The sequence below is a fragment of the Jaculus jaculus genome, chromosome 17, assembly GCF_020740685.1.
Source record: "Jaculus jaculus isolate mJacJac1 chromosome 17, mJacJac1.mat.Y.cur, whole genome shotgun sequence".
Taxonomy (NCBI): domain Eukaryota; kingdom Metazoa; phylum Chordata; class Mammalia; order Rodentia; family Dipodidae; genus Jaculus; species Jaculus jaculus.
In genome coordinates this window covers 17,990,262-18,004,787 of record NC_059118.1, presented here as the reverse complement: position 1 = coordinate 18,004,787, position 14,526 = coordinate 17,990,262, and the positions used below count along the sequence as shown (strand labels likewise).

The 14,526-nt window shown below is 48.3% G+C and overlaps 1 protein-coding gene across 2 annotated transcripts in view; it reads right to left on the bottom strand.

Moving 5' to 3' along the window:
- The window catches only part of Bsn (bassoon presynaptic cytomatrix protein), a 126,236-nt gene that overhangs the window by 45,369 nt on the left and 66,341 nt on the right, over positions 1 to 14,526 (bottom strand). For both annotated transcript variants that reach the window (XM_045136459.1, XR_006633980.1), the window contains exon 2: positions 7,004 to 7,412. In XM_045136459.1, the coding sequence (XP_044992394.1) occupies positions 7,004 to 7,412 (409 nt within the window). The remainder of the gene's footprint in view (positions 1 to 7,003; positions 7,413 to 14,526) is intronic.

Here is a 14,526-nt window from a genome sequence, read left to right as displayed (position 1 = left end):
GGCTGGAGAGATGGCTTAGCAGTTAAGTGCTTGCCTGTGAAGCCTGAGGACCCGGTTTGAGGCTCAATTCCCCAGGGCCCACGTTAGCCAGACGCACAAGGGGGCGCACGTGTCTAGAGTTCGTTTGCAGTGGCTGGAGGCCCTGGCGCGCCCATTCTCTCTCTCTCTCTCTCTCTCTGCCTCTTTCTCTCTCTGTCACTCTCAACTAAATATATAAAAATTGGGGCTGGAGAGATGGCTTAGCAGTTAAGCGCTTGCCTGTGAAGCCTAAGGATCCCTGTTCGAGGCTCGATTCTCCAGGACCCACGTTAGCTGGATGCAGGGGGCGCACGTGTCTGGAGTTCATTTGCAGTGGCTGGAGGCCCTGGCACACCCATTCTCTCTCTCTCTCTCTCTCTCTCTCTGCCTTTCTCTCTGTGTCTGTCATTCTCAAATTAGTAAATAAATAATGAACAGAAAAAAATAAATATATAAAAATGAACAGCAGCAACAACAAAAAAGTTAGAAGAGCCAGGCATGGTGGCACATGCCTTTAATCCCAGCACTCAGGAGGTAGAGGTAGGAGAACTGCTATGAGTTCTAGGCCAGCCTGGGATGACAGTGTGTATGGTGGGCGGGGGGGGGGAGCTGGGCATGGTAATGTACGCCTTTAATCCCAGAATTTGGGAGGCTGAAGTAGGGGAATCACAGTGAATTCACAACCACCACCATTGTGAGATGATGATGATGATGATGATTATGCAGTGAATTCCAGGTCAGTCTGGGCTAAAGTGAAACCTTAACTCATCATCCCCCCCCCCAAATTAATGTTTTAGGAATAAAATCCCACATTTTCTGTTCTACACTGATTTCACATTGATTCTCAACCGAATGAATAGCCCTCTTTTGCAGTTTTAAAATATTTAATTAATTTATTTATTGGAGACAGAGAGAGGCAGCTATAAAGAGAGAATGGACACACCAGGGCCTCCATCCACTGTAAACAAACTCCAAATGCATGCACTACCTTGTGCATCTGGTTTATGTGAGTCCTAGAGATTGAGCCTGGGTTCTTAGGCATTGCAGGCAAATGCCTTAACCACTAAGCAATCTCTCCAGACTAAATAGCCCTCTTTTTTTTTAAAAAAAAAATATTTATTTATTTAACAGAGAAAGAGGGAGAGAGAGAGAAAACGGGCACGCCAGGGCCTCCAGCCACTGCAAATGAACTCCAGACACATGCGCCCCCTTGTGCATCTGGCTAACATGGGTCCTGGGGAATCGAACCTGGGTTCTTAGGCTTCACAGGCAAACGCCTTAACAGCGAAGCCATCCCTTCAGTCCTGAATAGCCCTCTTTTATGGCTAGAGGCAGAGCTCCATGCCTGGTGGCTTCAGCCAAGGAACAGCTCCTGCTCTAGCACAGTTTTCTCTTCCTCACATCCCCAGTGTCCCTGGGCTGTACCCAACAGTAGTTCTGTCTCCTGGGAACATGTTCAGCCTTGGGGTAGGTACATGTACTAGCGACAGGACTGGCTTTCTAAGACCTGGTGGAAGTTTTGAGGGCATTTTCCTAATATAAGGCAAACCACCCAAAGACTAGACATACAGTAGGTGAGAGCACCTCCAGGAGGCCACCTGGCGATCCACTTCTACTATTCAGGGGGTGGGTGAGAAACAGTGGGTGCATGTGTAGGCACCTCTTCTTTGCCTGGGAAGGAGGAGGATGCCTTTATCTCTCTTCAGCTCACAATGGGACTTGTGTCCTTCTAACACCTGTTCCTCATTCCTAGCTGGCCCAAGCAGCAGTGTGGCCAGGAGGGGGCAAAGGAAAGGGGGCATGGCTGCTGGCTACAACAGAGGATTCTGTGCTGAACTCACGGCACCACCCCCGAGCCATCTGGTGCCCTGGCCCTTGCTAGAAAGGAGTGGGATGCTGGCATTAGAGGGAAAGGCTCAGAGACATTCTGTCCGCTCCCTTCTTTCTCCTTGGGTAAGTGTCTAGGCTCAAGGCTTGCCATCACAATAAGGGTAGGTGGTGTAGTGACTTAAACACTCCTGGATTAGTCTTAGCAAGGTCCAGACCTGTAACAGGCCAGATCAAGAGCATACTCACTCTTCCATTTCCCTAAGTGGGATTTGTGAGTCTGACTGGGTCAGGTGGATGTGTTGCTGGCCCTGAAAGGCAGGAGAGAGGATGACAGCCCTGCTGCTTCCCACTGGAGCAGGACGTGGCCCTGACAGGCGGAACACAACTGCCCCTCAGGTGGTGCTGTGCAGGGAGCCGCGCCTCTACACTGCACTCACTCCTGGGGTACTGCTCACATGACAAGGGCAGACTCATCTAGAGGAGGTCCAGGCCATGTGGACGCTGCTCTGAGTGGGTACAGAGGCTCCAAGGCAGGCATCTCTAAATGGTCTATGTGACCCCAGGCCACTGCTCACCTTCTGCTACCCACACCTAGCCCCACTGGCCTCCCCACCTCACCTTCCCGTCCTCTGCCCAGCTCAGTCTACGTGCTCCTCCTTGGCTATCAGACTATGGGCCTGCTCAAGGTAATAAGGGCTTTCTTCCTATTGCAGAAAGGGGGAACAGGCCCAAATATAAGTCATTGAATATTGGAGGGACGGGGTGACCAGCCTGAGTGGACCTGGGCCATCAGAAAAGCCACTGAGGTCAATCCCTGGACTCCTGCTTCTTTGGAGAAATCTGACATTCAGGAACTTTACAGTATTTTCCCAAATCCACATCTAGAAAGAGAAGAGAACCATTTTCCCACCTCCTCTGTATCTCTGGCACTGAATGCTAACACTTCTGGCCTACCAGTGTTAGTGTGTGTCAGAAGGAGGGTCTTTGTGGGTGTTGGGAGCTATGCAGACCCCAAAAGGAAACTCCCTAGTCTTTATTTTATTTTAGAGAGAACGAGAGAGAGAGAGAGAAAATTGGTGCACCAGGGCCTCAGCCACTGAAATCTAACTTCAGATGCTTGCACCACCTAGCGGGCATGTGCTACATTGTGCTTGCCTCACCTTTGTGCATCTAGCTTTCCATACAGTGTTAATGTGTTCCACACACTCAAAACCCCAGCAAAATGCATGACAGACCTCCTCTGGGTGTGGGAAAACAGTGACTGCCATGTCTGTGCGAACCTAGTAGCCCAGCCAGCATCCCTGTGTGCTAACAGAAGGTTGGGCCAAATGGCCAGAAAAACGGTCATTCCCAGACTTCAGACACTGCTTGTAGTCCAACGAGGCTGGCTGTTCTCACTGTGTGTGATTCTCATCTCTAGACCTGCTCTTCTCTCTTGTAGCACCTGCTAAAGTAAGGAAACCCTGTATACCTAAAACTCAACAATACACCACTGGCTCATGGCGGCCCCAGCTCAATAGTGCCCAGATTCTGCCTTCCATTTAGTCATCGGTCCTAGCCTAACCCTGATCTACACAGTAACTTGAGTCACACAGTTACTAGTGGGTCTCTATTCATGCTACATAAGAAACATTACATTTTCCGCAGTAACAATAGCCAAAAATATCATTAGTGGTCTCAGAGAGGTTCTAAGACCCTTCACAGATGTCACATGTGTCCCTCTCTGGGACTTACAGGTCCCTTCTTCTCCCAGTGCGTAATGTTGATATGCTTTGAACACTGGGCCTGGGCTGGCAGGTCTTAGCAACCAGGACTCAACATCATTACACTAGCAGCTCCACGTACATTCCCCATCACAGACAGGATTCCCATCACTTTCTCCTATGTCTATTGTCTACAGGGCATCTAAGCTTTATTTATTTATTTTTATTATTTTTGGGGTTTTTTGAGGTAGGGTCTTACTCTAATCCAGGCTGACCTAGAATTCACTATGTAGTCTCAGGCTGGCCTCAAACTCATGATGAGCCTCCTATCTCTGCTGCCCAAATGCTGGGATTAAATGCATGTGCCATCACACCTGGCTCTGAGCTTTATTTTTTTTTAAAAAAATATTTAATTAATTAATTTATTTGAGAGAGAGAAGGAGAGGGTGGGGGAGAGATTGGGCACGCCAGAACCTCCTGCCCGTGCAGACAAACTCCAGATGCATACAGCACTTTGTGCATCTGACTTTACATGGGTACTGGGGAATCAAATGCTGGCTGTCAGGCTTTGCAAGCAAGTACCTTTAACTACGGGCCATTTATCCAGCCCTCACGTGACTTTAGAACCAGCCCCTTACAGGTGTGCAGAACTTCAGGCCCGGCGGGAGTTTATCCCTGAGACACAAGAGCAATAGTGGAAAAGCCTTCCTGGCTAACATAACATTGAGTTCGGTCTCCAGGGATAGATATTACAGAAAATGTGTAAGTAAAGCCTGCCAAGTTGTTTATTTGTCACATGGAAGTATGACTAGGGAAGTGAATCTTCATGGAGCAAATGACAAAGGGAAATGGCGCTGGATTAAGAACTACGCTTTGCCACTCCTCAGGAGAATGTGCCAAGGGTTAGCATTCCTTGACAGGAACACTACTGCAACCTAACTTTGGAGAAGCAACGATTCTGGCAGGAGGCCCTGGCAGAGCGGCTTCCACAGGTATGAGCCTGCAGAATGGACTAGGTCGGCATTTCTCAAACTGGATGCCATGGCAGCCGCCCTACCATGCTCTGTGAAGTTAAGTCTGGGTAAGGTTGCCAACCGCAGCCCTGTTTTAGAGCTCCAGATGGCCCTGAGCAAGCTTAAAGATGCTGAGAATTCTTGTGGCAAAAAAGACCATTTGATTTGTCCAGCCCGCAGTTTGCTTTAAGTATTTGGTCAAGAGCCTTGCTCACCACGGAATACTGTGCATCTGCAGTCGTTTGAAACTCCATCTCCTCTTGGCCCTGAGCCGCGGCTTCCGCCCAACAAGGCGAGGCAGATGGACTGAGTGTCTCCAAGGTCCTCCTACTCTGCTGCTTTTCCAGGCACAGCCAGAGGCTGGCTCCCTTCCCACCTCACTGAAGGTTCTAGGCTTGAAGGAACCAGGAGGCCGAGGCAGTGGTGTAGTGAGGGCTGGGCTGAGACTGGCAGCGCCGCGTGGTTAGCCCCGGCTCCTCACCCACCCCAGGGCCCCCGGCACGTGGGAACCTGTCAGAGGGAAGCCTCCCTGCTTTTGGGAGTTTGGGTGCTTCTGGCTTCTTAGAGTGGGCCCACAGGTGAGTCTCCTTGGCCTTAATCACACTGTTCTCAGAACTGAACAGCTAACACTTACTCAACTGATCCGTGCAGGGACGGCCCGTTTCTAATCACAGATGCAATCATCACGAGCGGGCACGCCTCCTCAGGAAGCCTCCACACTCCAGGAGCAACTCCAACCGCGCTGAGTCATCTCCCCACGCCACCAGATCCTTCCTCGGAGTCTCACACTTGCCTCGTGCAAACCACACATCCCACACCTACAGCACCTCATGGCATATATAGACCCTGACCTGTTAACAATTATTCTCACTTATCCCCTCCCACATGGTCCAAACGGTTCCAGCTGCCAGTAATCCAAGGGACGCATGCCTATGCCTACAGTCAGCCATTCCAGCCTGTCCAAGTCAGAGTCTTTGGGAAGGGTGGGGGGAGAAACAGACTTCTGTAGGTTACCCCATGGGAATATGGAAAAGATGGCTTCATTTCAAAAAGATGGTCCCAGTACTTGAGAGGCAAAGGTAGGAGGACCTCCATGAGTTTGAGGCCAGCCTGAGACTACATAGTGAATCCTAGGTCAGCCTGGGCTAAAGTGAGACCCTACCTTGAAATAACAAACAGGGCTAGAGGGATGGCTTAGCAGTTAAGGCATTTGCCTGCAAAGCCAAAGGACCCAGGTTTGATTCCCCAGGATCCATGTTAGCCAGATGCACAAGGGGTGTATGCGTCTGGAGTTTGCAGTGGCTGGAGGCCCTGGCATGCCCATTCTCTCTCTGTCTCTCTCCCTCTTTCTCTGTCAAATAAATAAAAAATATATATATATTAAAAAAGATTCCAGTTTAAAACAAACAAGCAAAAAAAAATGAGGCTGAAGAGATGGCTCAGCAGATAAGGTATTTGCCTGTGAAGCCTAAGGACCTGGGTTCAAGTCCCCAGTACCCATGTAAAGAAAGATGCACAGTGGTGCATACATCTGGAGTTTGTTTGCAGTGGCTAGAAGTCCTGGTGTGCCCATTTTCTCTCTCTCTCTCTCTCTCTCTCTCTCTCTATCCTTCTTCTCTCTCTCTCTACTTGCAAATAAATAAAAATATTTAAAAAAAAAAAAAGATTGTCCCAGCTCAGTCAATACATGGGAACACCCAGTTTCCATGGTCACCAGAGAAAGCCTCCAAAGCCTTGACTAGCCATCCCACTCCAATGCAAAGCATCTTGGACAAAACCAGGATGGTGCTGTGGACCTGTTGTCCTCGGGGGGGCAGGGAAGCTATGTTCAGGGAAAAAGTCCTACGGTAGCATCCTGGTAATGGTAGGACACTGCTACCCTCTGTGAATGCATGGACCCTAGCCTGGATCTCAACTTTGCCCACTGTTTGGGAGAGGGTAAGTTAGTCCACCATCTCAGGCCCCCAGCTAACTGGACCTGAAACCCAGATGAGGAGCTTCCCAGAACCCTACTGAGATGCAGTTTCCTGACTCCCCTAAAATCGTGTCCACTTTATTGGCACACCCCTCCAGGGCTCACTGTCAAATAGTGAGGCAGGCCTAGGGCTAGGAAAATCTGACTCCCTTTATGGCCATGACTGTCTCCAAAGAATCAACCATTGGCAGAAGTTGTCTGTAGGATCGTCTTTAGCCCTCCCCAAGGCCACCTTGGAGCATCTTCCACTCTGAGAGTCTTCTCGAACTCCCAGGGCGTCGGACTCGCCCGGGAGGACTTTGTCCTCTGAGACCACATCTTGGGGCCAAGGTTCTCCCCGCCCCCTCACTGGGAAGGTGCAGGTGCTGGTGGCTGAGGAGGAAGACTATGACGAGGGCTGGTGGAGGAGGGGCACAGTCATGAGGCGGTGGGGAGGCGGGGGGGCCGACGCACAGGGTGCTTACCTGGGTGAGATGAGGATTGGGGTTGAACCCACACTGGTTGCAGACCTTGTTGTGACACTGGGTGCAAGTGTTGAAGTTTGGCTGGCTGGAGGTTGATGTGAGGTCCGAGGTCTTGCATATGGGACACAGGGTGCTGCTGGGAAGGGGAGCGATCTGGGGGACGGAATAGGGTGATGTAGGGGTGCTGCCTCTGTCCGGTGACACTGAGGGAGACCGTCCTGATTTTTGCGTCCTGCTGTCTACCTGCAATGTCCTGCGAGGACCATCAGCCTCCTGGCCTGCTGGGCCTTGGGCCCTTGTCTCTCGGGGGCTCTCACGGCCAGAAGCAGTAGCAGAAGCTTGCCTTGGGGTTGGGGAAGCTGCTCTCTGGCTACCGAGGGTCTCCTTGGGATCCAGTCTCCGGGAAATGCTGAAATGACATTGAAATGAGTGTATTAACAACACAACACAGAAGCAACCTGCAAAAGTCTCTGCCAAGCTGGGTGACGCCTCTAGACCCCATCACCACCTTCCTTTTCCTACATGGTGGTATTGTCCAAGCCACCATGTGGTGTACCCTGTGCCAAGCTCTGACAAACATCTTCCACTGGAGTCCTTAGCACCAGGCCATGTGGCAGAATCAAGTGTCCCCTTTCATATCCTGAGATAGAGAAGATTTTAATTCAGAGGTCCAGGGTAGGGGCTACATTTTATTTTCTATTTTATTTATTTTATTTATTATTTACACATGTGCACAGGAGCATGTATGGCTGCATCAAGGTCTCTTGCAACTGCAAAGGAACACCAGTGCCACTTTTTGTGTCCACCTTATGTGGATGATTGGGGAATTGAAATTGGGCCAGGAGGCTTTGTAAGCCTTTTTAGCTGCTGAGCCATCTCTTCAGCCCAGGGGCTACATTTTCAATAAACCCCAAGGTGTTATCAAATACCTTGGTCTGCCTGTTGACAACAGGCAACCCTCAAGCAGGTGGAGAGATGGCTTAGCGGTTAAGGCACTTGCCTGAAAAGCCTAAGGACCCATGTTCGACTCTTCATATCCCACATAAGCCAGATACACATGCCCACTGGATGGCACAAGCGTGTGGAGTTTGATTGCAGTGGCTGAAGTTCTGGCGTGCCAATTCTCTCTCTCTTTCCCTGATCCTCTCTCTTAAAACAAAACAAAAAGATAGGATGAACCTGAGTATGGTGGTGCACACCTTTAATCCCAGCACTTGGGAGATAGAGGTAAGAGGATCGCCTTGAGTTTGAGGCCAGCCTGGAACTACAGAGTGAATTCCAGGTCAGCCTGGGCTACAGTGAGACCCTACCTCAAAAAAAAAAAAAAAAAAAAAAAGATAGGATGAAGATGAAGTGTTATTCTCCCATTGGTGTGAAGCTGGGTGGGGCTTGAGATCCAGCCCTTGAGAAATCACCAGAGGAAGACCAATGTGCCCAATATCATGTCCCTTCCAACCTGGCCTGGCTGCAGAGTTAAGCAGTTCCATGAGGCAAAAGGGAACCATTCAGGTTAAAACTCAATCCCTTGGATTCCTCTTCCTTCAGACCAACTTCATTTCTGCCAATTTCCCTCTTTTTCAATTTGAAGAGGTTGAGTACAACACCGCCCCCCCCAACAAACAAACAAAAAAACAATGTTCAATAATCCTTCCCAGAACTTCCATACTTTCTCTGGTCTGTATTTATTTGTCAGCTGATAGCTAGGAGACAGAGCAGGGAGACCCCAGCCCTGACCCCTACTGCCCAGTGCAACTAACCCTTGTGTGCTATGACTTTGAGAGAATATGTTTGCTGCTCCTAGCTGAAGGCCATAGGTTTGCCATGTGCGTGCACGCGCGCACACACACACACACACACACACACACACACACACACACACACAAAATGCCCCATGGCAGGGTGTCCTATAGAAAGCCATTTCAGAGGGAAAACAAAATGCCCACCAGAGACTCATTCCAGGACACTGCAGTCCTTCCTGCCACTTCTATTATTATTATTATTATTATTATTATTATTATTATCAGGCAAGTCCAACAGACTGCTCCCTCCTTTTTATTTTCATGTGAGAGAGCAAGCGAGCAAGAGAAAAGGAATTGGCTTGCCAGGGCCTCCAGCCACTGCAATTGAACTCCAGACATGTGCACCACCTTGAGTGCATGTGCGACCTTGCGCTCTTGAATCACTTTGTGCATCTAGCTTACGTGGGACCTTATCGAACGTGGGCTCTTAGGCTTTGCAGGCAAGTGCCTTAGTCACTAAGCCATCCCTGTTTTTTTTTTCTTTTTGAATATTTTTATTTTTATTTATTTATTTGACACAGAGAGAAAGAGGGAGAGAGAGAGAATGGGCATGCTAGGGTCTTCAGCCACTGCAAACGAACTCCAGACGCGTGTGCCCCTTGTGCATCTGTCTTATGTGGGTCCTGGGGAATCGAAGCTGAGTCCTTTGGCTTTGCAGGCAAGCGCCTTAATCACTAAGCCATCTCTCCAGCCCTGTTTTTGTTTTTTTGAGGTAGGGTCTCACTATAGCCCAGGCTGACCTGGAATTCACTATGTAGTCTCAGGGTGGCCTTGAACTCATGGCGATCCTCCTACTTCTGCCTCCCGAGTGCTGGGATTCAAGGCGTGCGCCACCACGCCCGGCTGCTTCCTTCCTTTTTAAGCACTGGCGGTTAAGAAACAGTCTTGGGAAAATGGCTCAGTGGATAAAGTGCTTGCTGTGCAAGCATGAGCCCCAATTTCAGATCCTCAGCACCCAAGTAAAGGTGGACACTACTAATCCCAGCACGTCTACAGTTGAGGAGGAAAGCAAATGGGAGAATCTGGAAACTCAGCTAGTCTGGCAAATGGAACGGTGACCAAGGAGAGATCCTGCCTCAAATGAGGTAGAAGGTGAGGACTGACATCTAAAAGTTGTCTTCTGACCTCCACAGGTGTGTTTGTACGGGGGGCAGGGAGATAAGGGAGCGGGAGCTATAGCCTCAATTCAACTCAGACTTCTGGAAAAAGAAACACTATTATATACCCATCAAACACTCCTTTCGTCAACTACCAGCAGCACATAATCAGCCCTCCAGTCACAGACCTACCCCTTTCTTCGCTGAGATAGCCAGAGTTTGAGTGGAAACCCTCTGGGCTAGATGTGACCAGTTGTGAGGCCTGGGATAGTGGTGGCCACAGCATCTCTGGCCAGCACTCAAACCTGGGCTCTTCTAGGGTCTTTCACCAGACTGATTTCAGCCTATCTTAAAGACGTATTTCCTGGGCTGGAGAGATGGTTTCTGTGCGGTGGCTAGAGGCCCTGGAGTGCTCATTCTCACTCTTTCTAATAAATAAATAAATAAATAAATAAATAAATAAATAAAAATATTTCCTTATGTGGTTGAATTAATATTTTCACTTAAATTTCTTTTTTTAAAATTATTTATTTGAGAGCGACAGAGAGAGAGAGAATGGGTGCGCCAGGGCTTCCAGCCACTGCAAACGAACTCCAGATGCATGCGCCCTCTTGTGCATCTGGCTAACGTGGGTCCTGGGGAATCAAGCCTCAAACCGGGGTCCTTAAGCTTCACAGGCGAGCGCTTAACTGCTAAGCCATCTCTCCAGCCCTTAAATTTCTTTTGTGTCTGGAATTTAAAGGTAGTCTCTGGAAATTAATCAGAAGGTATTTATATCCCTTCATCCCATCTGACTGGCTCTGCTCCCCTCCCCAGACCGCACCGTATTTGTGTTGCCTGGGGAATGACAATCTTCTGTGCACACAGTGATTTTTTTCCTTGAGACAAGGTCTCATGTAGCCCGGGCTGGCTTCATACTCACTGTGTAGTTGATGATGACTCTGAACTTCTGATTCTCTTGTCTCCACATTCCCTGGGACTATAGGGACGAGCCACCATGTTTAGTTTATGCTGGAGATGGAACCCAGGGCCTCATGCATGCTAGGCAAGCACTCTTATGAGCTGAGAGAACCTTTAACTTCTATTTATTTACTTATTTATTTATTTCTGGTTTTTGAGGTAGAGTTTCACCCTAGCCCAGGCTGACCTGGAATTCACTTTGTAGTCTCAGGGCGGCCCTGAACTTACAGCAGTTCTCTTACCTCTGCCTCCCTGGGATTAAGGTGTGTGCCACCATGCCTGGCAAATACTTGTTTTCTTATACACCTCTGTGTTGTGTGCATAAGTACACATGGGTCAGGGTCTCTTGCTGCAGATGAATGCCAGACGCATAAACTATTTTGCATCCAGCTTCTACATGGGTGCTGGGCTGGCAGGATTTGCAAGCAGGCTTCCCTAACCACCGAGCCATCTCCCCAGCTCAGCCACCCTTTTGGATGCAAGGGCTCATACTGTGGCACAGGTTGGCCCAAACTCATGATGTGGTCAAGGCCAGCTTCTCTGCAATTCTCCTACCACTGCCTCCCACTGGAATTATGGGTGTGAACTACTGTGCTCACAGTGACTTGTTAATTCAGTGTTGTATCACACAAGCTAGTCTTTCTGGAGACGTTTTATCCAGATCCAGAGGCTGCCACAGATTGGAAGTTTCATTTGTATTTTCCGAGTAGATGAACTGTAAGGCACATCACGGCTCAGAATAATAAAACGGAGTCCAAATGTTTTCTAGCTGAGGAAGCATAGCAAGTACCTGGCATAACACTTGGCTCTTCTGTGGATACGACTTTATTCGGGACAGAACTACAGGAACAATACTGGAGTCCTTCCAGACTGCTGGCCAAACCCCAGCCACACTCAGCTTTCTGCTGACAAAGTTGGTGGAAATGCTGACTGGGCCCTCGCCACGGACTATTTGTCACACACTAAGTCCTCCAAGCCTCGTGGAGGATTCAGAGCATAGGATCTATTTTGCCCACTTTTTTTCAGACAAGGAAGTTGTTGCACATCGAAGCTAAGGAACTCCCGAGGCCATCACGGGATTACAGCACCCAGGCTGCCAGTTTACATCCCTAACCAGTGCTCCACACTACTCTTCCAAGGGAGCACAGTGCGCCTTAGATGGAAGGGAAGTGCTTTAGTTTGGGGTTCTTTCGATTCTTTTTTTTTTTTTTAAGGGACAGAGGGAGTATGGATGTGCCAGGGCCTCCTGCCACTACAAACAAATTCCGGAGGCATGCACCCCCTTTTGCATCTAGCTTTATGTAGGTACTGGGGAATTGAACTCGAGTAGTCAGGCTTTGCAAGCAAATGCCTTTAACTAACCACTGAGTAATTTCTCCAGCACCTGAATTCTTTTTTTTTTTTTTTTTGGTTTTTAGAAGTAGGGTCTCACTCTGGTCCAGACTGACCTGGAATTCACTATGTAGTCTCAGGGTGGCCTCGAACTCTTGGTGATCTTCCTACCCCTGCCTCCCAAGTGCAGGGATTAAAGGTATGTGCCACCACACCCAGATGATTTTTTTGATTTTTTATTTATTTATTTGAGACAGATAGACAGAGAAAGAAAGAGGCAGAGAGAATCAGAGAGAGAGAGAGAGAGAAAATGATCACATCAGGTCCTCCAGCCACTGTAAAGGAACTCCAGATGCATGCACCACCTTGTGCATCTGGCTTAAGTGGGTCCTGGGGAATCGAGCCTCCAACCGGGGTCCTTAGGCTTCTCAGGCAAGCACTTAACTGCTAAGCCATCTCTCCAACCCAACACCTGAATTCTTTTTCTAAAGAATTCTTAATATATAAAATATAGAATACTTAATAAATTTTTTTCCTTTATTTACTTGATGAGAGAGAGAGAGAAGGAGAGAGAAAGAGGCAGATAGAGAATGGGCACATCAGGGCCTCCAGCCACTGCAAACAAACTCCAGACACATGCGCCCCTTGTTCATCTGGCTTACGTGGGTCCTGGTGACTTGAACCTGGGTCTTTTGGTTTTTCAGGCAAACGCCTTAACCGCTAAGCCACCTCTCCAGCCTTGAAGAACTATTTAAATGGAAGTTCCCTAAGAAGAGGTCTCTGACTGTTCTGCTCCCTACTGCATACCCACAACCAAGCACCATGCTTCTCAATGAATGGCTAGTCAGTAATAAGCATATCAAAATAAGCAGAAAAGGGCTGGAGAAATGGCTTAGCCATTAAGGCACTTGCCTCCAAAGGCTAAGGACCCAGGTTTGATTCCCCAGTACCCACATAGGCCAGATGCATGAGATGGTACATGCGTTTGAATTCATTTGCAGTGGCTAGAGACCCTGGCGTGCCCATTCACTCTCTCTATATTATATATATATATATATATGTAATCTATTTCAAATAAATAATAAATGAATTTTTTTAATAAGCAGAAAGATGTGTGAACAATATAGTGACTCAAGAAGTGGGTGGAGTTAGTGCAGTGACATGATGCAGTTAAAACTATTTTGTCTGTAGCTTCCTCCACAACTGAGACCCAGAAACACAAAGATTTTAATAGTAGCCTGGCATGATGGTGCACACCTTTAATCCCAGCTTTCAGGGGGCTGAGGTAGGAGGGTCACTGTGAGTTCAAGGACACCCTGAGAGTATAGTGAATTCCAGGTCAGTCTGGGCTAGTGAGAACCTACCTCGAAAAACAACAACAACAACAAAAGATTCCAACAGTAGTATTCACCCATCCATCATTCATTCATATCATATTTATTGACTTGTTCTAGGTCCTCTGAACGGGCTTTTGTTTTGTTTTGTTTTGTTTTTTGGTTTTTCGAGGCAGGGTCTCACTCTAGCCCAGGCTGACCTGGAATTCACTATGTAGTCTCAAGGTGGCCTTGAACTCACAGTGATCATCCTACCTCTGCCTCTGGAGTTCTGGGATTAAAGGCATGAGCCACCACACCCAGCTGGCTCTGGACTTTTAAAAATTACTTATTGTTGGGCATGGTGGCACACGCCTTGAATCTCAGCACCCAGGAGGCAGAAGTAGGAAGATTGGTGTGAGTTCGAGGTCAGCCTGAGACTACATAGTGAATTCCAGGTCAGCCTGGGCTAGAGTGAGACCCTTCCTCGAAAAAACAAATACATAAATAAATAATGTATTTGTGCATACACACACACACACACACACACACACACACACACTCATGTCCATGTGTGTGTGTGAGAGAGAAAGAGAAACAGAGAGAGAGAGAGAAAGGTCAGATGCATGCACCCCTTTTGCCCAGCTTTACATGGGTGCTGAGGAACTGCACTTGAGCTGACAGGTTTTGCAAGCAAGCATCTTTAGCCGCTGAGCCAATCCCCTCGGCCCTCTGACCTGGTTTTGATAGTTTAAGGACACACAATCTCTTTCAGTGCAAGTCAAGTCTCCAGGTGTTCATCGTACTGCTACTCTTTACATTGCATACATATTTTATAACTCTTCTTATATTCTTTATAAAAACCTACTCAATATTTAATTCGAATGAATTTTTAACAAAGTAAATCAGATGGGGATCTCATCACCTGGGAGCCTTCGGTCTGGAATAGAAACAGATGTGCAAACAAATCGCTGCAAGACACACTGCCACACGTTCCCCGGGAGGATGAGGAGGCAGCTACA